The sequence below is a fragment of the Lethenteron reissneri genome, chromosome 59 (assembly GCF_015708825.2).
Source record: "Lethenteron reissneri isolate LAM-NWPU_2019-01 chromosome 59, ASM1570882v1, whole genome shotgun sequence".
In the NCBI taxonomy this organism is placed as follows: domain Eukaryota; kingdom Metazoa; phylum Chordata; class Hyperoartia; order Petromyzontiformes; family Petromyzontidae; genus Lethenteron; species Lethenteron reissneri.
The window spans coordinates 845,054-851,035 of record NC_083837.1 but is presented as its reverse complement, the minus strand read 5'-3'; the positions used below and the strand labels follow the sequence as shown (position 1 = coordinate 851,035).

The following is a 5,982-nucleotide window of genomic DNA, read 5'->3' as shown; positions in this document are numbered from 1 at the left end:
AGTCTCGCCAACCCGAGTCAATCTCTTAATGTTCGTATGTAGCCACCGCAATGTCGACTGCCGTGAGTATCTCGGATCCGCGCCTTCGGTCAGACTCCTTGATGTCGTCTTGCCATGGCCAGTGACGATGAAATCATCGGTGGGAAGTGGCAGTCGTCGTATTCGCACCTCCGATGACCGTGGTTAACTACGTACGACGCGAAAGAAGTTCGACACGTGTACATATGTACGCATGTAGTTGTCGTGACGATGCTCGTACGCTCACGGTCGTCGGGGGGACAACTGAATCCGAGAGTTTATTTTTAGTGGGTCACGATAAGAAAGACAACACTTTGTTAACAAACTGAACGCTGATCCTTGCTATGTGTGTACCTCTCTCACGGCTGTGATATGCAGGTTCTGGATGAGTACTCGCAAAAGTGCATCGACCCCGTCGACTGCGTGTGCAAGTACATCGATGGAGTTGCCTTCATGGACGGAGACAAAATCCAGATTCTGTCCGACCAGTACCGAAGCTGGTGAGTTACCAGCCCGCAGGTCAGCCGGCGGCAAACGTATAACGTCCTACGTGGTGGGCACAAATAAAGCTGCCAAATATCCAGGAAGGTCAACACGTGGTCAGCCGGCAGCCCCTCCCTCCATCAGCCCCGCCCACCTTACTCTACGCCTACTGCTCATAGGCCCCGCCTACTCATTTGGCAACCCAGACCCACTACTCAGGTGCAGAGGTGGCAAACGGGTTTTGATTCCTTACCCGTACTCGGCCGCACCAGGGTCGCAAACGGGTACCCGTACCCTACCCGATACCCGATACCCGGCTACCCGTACCCGGCCGGGTATCGGGTAGGGTATGGGTACGAGTACCCGATTGCGACCTCTGGGATGAAGCCATGTTGCAGGCGCGGGTGGGTTGATTCTAGGAACTTGAATTGTGAGAAGAGACAAGACTTTGGGAAATGAGTGATAAACGGTGACTCACCACTGACTCACGGCCTACCCGTACCCGTACCCGGCCGCACCAGGGTCGCAAACAGGTACCCGTACCCGGCCGGGTACGGGTAGCCGGGTATCGGGTAGGGTACGGGTATCGGGTAGGGTACGGGTATCGGGTACCCGGTTGCGACCTCTACTCAGGTGGCCCCCGAATCTTGCCCCCGTTTCTTGAGTCGAGTCGTGAAGCCGGAACATTCTTAACTCGCGAAAAAATCCCGATGGTTTTGGGACACCCGGGCTGTGCTCTGGCCAAGCCCTGACGACTGCAGAGAATAGTGAAGCGTGCGGGCACCTCTCGAGGAACTCAGGCCACCCTAGCCCCTCAATAGAGGACCCCGATCACGCGATTCTCGCTTCTCTGCGTCGCAGCCCAACGGTAGTGGCACTGGCAATCTCCGGAGTGAATTTAAACGTTTGACCTTCCGTGTTGATTTTTTGTCACGGCGACTTGAATTTTTCTCGTGTCGTGTCTCACCAACAGCTACTGCATCGACAATGAGGTGCAGTGCATCGGTCTGCCCGGATTCGGCAAAGCTCCAGACGCAGGTACGGCTGCCGATGCTGCCACTCCACACCTCCGGTTAGCACGGTTGGCTACGTACCGTGCGAAATGAGTTTGACGTACATACATATACATACTCTGGGTAGCCAAGACACGTGCGAACCCAGGCTGGCTGGAATCGGGCACCTCGAGGATCCTTAGCGTTTAGTAGTGTCAGTGACACCAGGGTCGCCTGCGTGAAGAAGAGCAACATCTCACGAGTCAGGCGAGTGTTGCCAATGACGTGTTCCGTGAATTGAGCATTCCCCCTGCGTTCAGTAGGTACACTCCGCACCTCTGATTAGCGCGGTTGGCCACGTACGGCGCGAGAGAAGTTGAACGTACGTCCGTACTATACGCGGCGTCCGATCATCGTGAACAGTCGTTTAATCGCAGCTGGCCCCGCGAACACGACCACGCCTTTCGGAGCTCACCAATCTGGTTCTCACCAATCTGGCTGGACCACGCGCTGTCCTGCACAACGTCCGACGTTTCGTAGCACGTGCCTGGGAGCTTCGGCTTCAGGAACTTAATCGAGGGGCTTCCCTTTTCTCTCCCTCGATCGCGTGGTGTTGCCGGCTGCTACCTGGCGCTGCCAGTTCCCGAAGCGCCGGTTGGTTCAGAACCAAGTAGCGCCAGCACGAGCCACCAAGGCGATGTAACCGAGCGCATAAGTGAGCTGCTCAGTTCACTTCCTGAAGAAGCCCTTCAGCACCTGCCATTAAACACATCGGAGAAACCGTGCAGCGCGACCGCAAACAAAAACCAACGCGGTCGTGCACGAAGATACTTTGGATTTGCGACGACGTCGAAACGAATTAACGTGACCTTATCCTCCTCCTCCTCCCCCTCTGCCGACAGTCGATCTGTTGTACGGCTTGCCCGGCGACCTGTATGGTGGAGCCAGGCCCCAGGGCCTGCTGTGGGACGCGCCGGCCAGCCAGCCGCTCAGCGCTGTGGCCAGCGGCCTCCTTGGCGTCCCGTTCATCGCTCCCAACGGTGAGTGGGCGGCACCGGCATCGGAAACAAAGCGACGGCTGAAATTGAGACCTGTGATTACGAAGCACGCATCGAAAAATCGCGAACTCCGGTCATTGTCACAGCGGCTTGAAGGCTAACCGTCAAACAAAGACGGTCGCCGCATTGCGCGGCGCTTTCAGACGCGCTTCTGCGGCTGTCTGGAACGCTCTTCCTTCCGAATTAGGCAGCCACTGTGACCTACGCACTTTTAAATCATCTAGATTGAGAACTAATTTCTTTAGAGCGGCTTTTTTGTTTAGTTTGTTGTCCTTCACCCGCACCTGCGATTAGCACGGTTGGCTCCGTGCATTGCGAAAAAAGTTCAACATACATACGTACAACACAGCTATGTAGTGAAATTGCATCGCGATTGGTTCATCTGTAATAAGAGGATATTACACATCTTTATGAGAGATATAGTGACCTCCCTTTACGGACAGCTTATTGACGATTCGTATTTGAAATGTGCGTTGTACACCCTCATCCACCTGACACAAACCAATAAATAAAAGTTGTCACGGGAACAAAAGTGCCAATTTATGACTGCTTCAGAAGCACCACAGGGCAGTGGCGGTGGTTGTGATGAGCGATCCACACGCGTGTGTTTAACAGGCGGGTGCGGACGTTTTGCCGATAGTTGCAACCGGCATCATCAGGTGGTTGCCAGAATTGTGAAAATTCCCTCCAGTCTTGCGCCTGAAATAGGTGGCGGCGATGTCATCAGCGTGGCAGGAAGTGACACCTAAGAGTTTAACGTAATGCCATAAATTGTAATGCTCCTTTAGCTTATGTCTTAGAGCAGGGGTCGGCTAACAGAATAACAACAATGGCCATTTTCGTCCGAATTTACTCAAAGAAACCCTCAATATTTCACGAGCCGCAATGCATCGTGGTGTATACGAGACGGTGGGTCCTTAATAAAAAATAATGTCCTGAAGCGGCCCTGAAAGAGTCGCACGCGGCTCTGGTGCCACACGGGTTGCCGACTCACGCTTGCAACCTCAGCTTTTAAAACTCGGTTGGAGGGCGTTCACAAAGGAATAGATTTTTTTGAATCCACATGTTCCATCTGTATGGGATAGACCTCTCATGCGGTGTATTATTTCAGGCCTTCCCAAAGTTAATTCCTTCTGAACCACCATTGTCAACCAATCATCCGTGTCCCAAAATAAATCAACTGATTCTATGCTGCACGAGGCCTGATGGTTTGGTAAAGACGTCCCTCCGAAACGCAGAGAGTGCCGATCCGCATTGAGATGGAGACCTTCACTGCAGTTTGCCCATCGTCGGCCACGCACAGCGCGTAGACAGCAAATGTGGACCTCACCTGCTTCGTCTGTATGGCATTGAGCGTTTGCCCCCTAGCTCGTATGGGTTTTGGCTCGTAGCACCTTGATATGGAGAACGATCGCAGAGCTTGGGCAATTGTTGGTGCCAGCTCACCAGGCGGTCGCCTTCCCGTTCATCTGTGGTTTCTTGAGCCTTCGAGTCGTTCCCTCCCTCTACGCAAGCGAGCGATGCGCGCATTACGAGCCCCAAACTATTATCATCATCATCATTAATGCGAACTAACCCGAATTCAACACCCCCTTCCACTCGCAGCCGACTGCCCGCCCGACCAACTGGTGCCTTGCGCCTACACGTGCGGCGGCATCTGCCAGGCGTACCAGCTGCTTGTGCCGGGCTGCCTGGGCGGAGACTGCTCCACGTGCATCGACGTTTGCGGCAACTACACCAAGTGTGACGCTGGGCAGCTCCTGACGGTCGACGCGCAGTGCGTGGACCCCATCGACTGCCAATGCCGCCTGCCCAACGGGACCGTGATCCCGGTAAGGCTTAGACCATCAACTCGCCGCAGTCGAGAAGCCCGGTTTCATCGCGGCTCTTGTCTTTTGTGAGTCTCTGGTCCCTCTATTTAGAGCCTTTAGGTGTCTATATAAGTCATTGGTGATCTGGCTGAGGCCATCAATTCGCTGTACTTGAGAACTTGGTTTAATTGCAGGTGGCTGAAACTCAGTTCCAACCAAGAAAACTCACCACTTCCGGCTCAGCGCTCTAGGACCTCTGAGAAAGCAACACTTTTCCAGAAATGAAAAGAAGAAACTGAGATACATTGTTGTTATTATTAATCTATATACTAAACTCGTTTCATTTTAGCAGGTAAAGCCCACTTGAGCTATGTAGCTCTTTTTCAGAAGTGACCTGGCCACAAATGATAGCTCAATGAAGTGGCTAAATTCTGTACAATTCGAGTACCAACAATTGAAAATGTTGTGGGTTTACTCTCCAACACACCGGTGTACTCAACTAGTGACGAATTGGCACGTTCTGTTTACATGACAAACCTTACTAATTGGCTGTGTCGAGTGGTGGCGGTTTGAACGACGCATTTATATTTACGCGATCTTACTCAAAAAACCGCTATTATGGATCAAAACATTTACATCATTAATATCATACACCTTAATCCTACAGTAAAATTACACTTGTTTCTAAAATATATCAACAATTAAAGCATACATACACATTTAATAGTTTTGTTAAAGTAGCACATTTAACCTCTTGTAGATTTTATGTTTAAAATAATATTTTGCTAAATAGTAGCAACAAAAATGTGTGTGTTTTTTTTTAAGTGACGTGAATTTGTTATGGATAATAGCAGGGTTCAGAACGAGAACATTTATGAGAATAATTAGAGAAAGGAGAAGTTCGATTTCTTGGACACGCAATGAGAAAACAAGAGCTAATATGAAACGTGTTTTGTCTAGAATAAGAAGCTGGGGAAAGACAGCCAACGAAGAATGTAAGCAATGAGAACATTCGGATGCAAATGAGAGTATCTAATGGCATGTTCTTGCGGAAATATCATGGACAGACCAAAAGGCAGGGAAGGTCATGATCTGCTGCGTCTTTAACAAAGGAGACGGGGCATAGAGAGCATATTTATTTGTGATACTGACTGATTGTATAACGCTGGATTTCTATTTAGCCCTCAGGAATGGTGTCTGACTGGGATACGTGCAGAAGATATTACTGTTGGAACAATGAACTTAAGGAGTATGACATTCAAGGGTGCATTCCAGGCATAAACACGACGTGCACGGAAGCAATATCTCCAAGTCTGTTAACCAAGATAACAGACATTGCATGCATATCACAGTGTTCACCCTACAACCCAGCAGTGGTTATTCCTCAACCAACAACAATCACAGTGTGTGATTCATCACAGGCCATACAGAATGAAAAAGGGTTACTACCAGCAACAACGATATGCACTCAAGCTGAACTTAATATTCCATGTTCAGTACAATATGAAACGACCACCTGCACCAGCGGAGGCAGCGTGATCACCGTACCGTCTCCATGCCAATGGAGCGACATTTGCAAGACCTCCACCTCTGGCATCGTCCCTTGCTCTACTGTTGTGG

At 50.7% G+C, this 5,982-nt stretch overlaps 1 protein-coding gene across 1 annotated transcript in view; it reads right to left on the bottom strand.

Moving 5' to 3' along the window:
* Positions 1 to 4,960: 4,960 nt before the first annotated feature.
* LOC133357708 (von Willebrand factor A domain-containing protein 3B-like) overlaps positions 4,961 to 5,982 on the bottom strand; it is a 13,954-nt gene continuing 12,932 nt past the window's right edge. The window contains exon 12 of the mRNA XM_061575801.1: positions 4,961 to 4,975. Coding sequence (XP_061431785.1) covers positions 4,961 to 4,975 — 15 coding nt within the window. The remainder of the gene's footprint in view (positions 4,976 to 5,982) is intronic.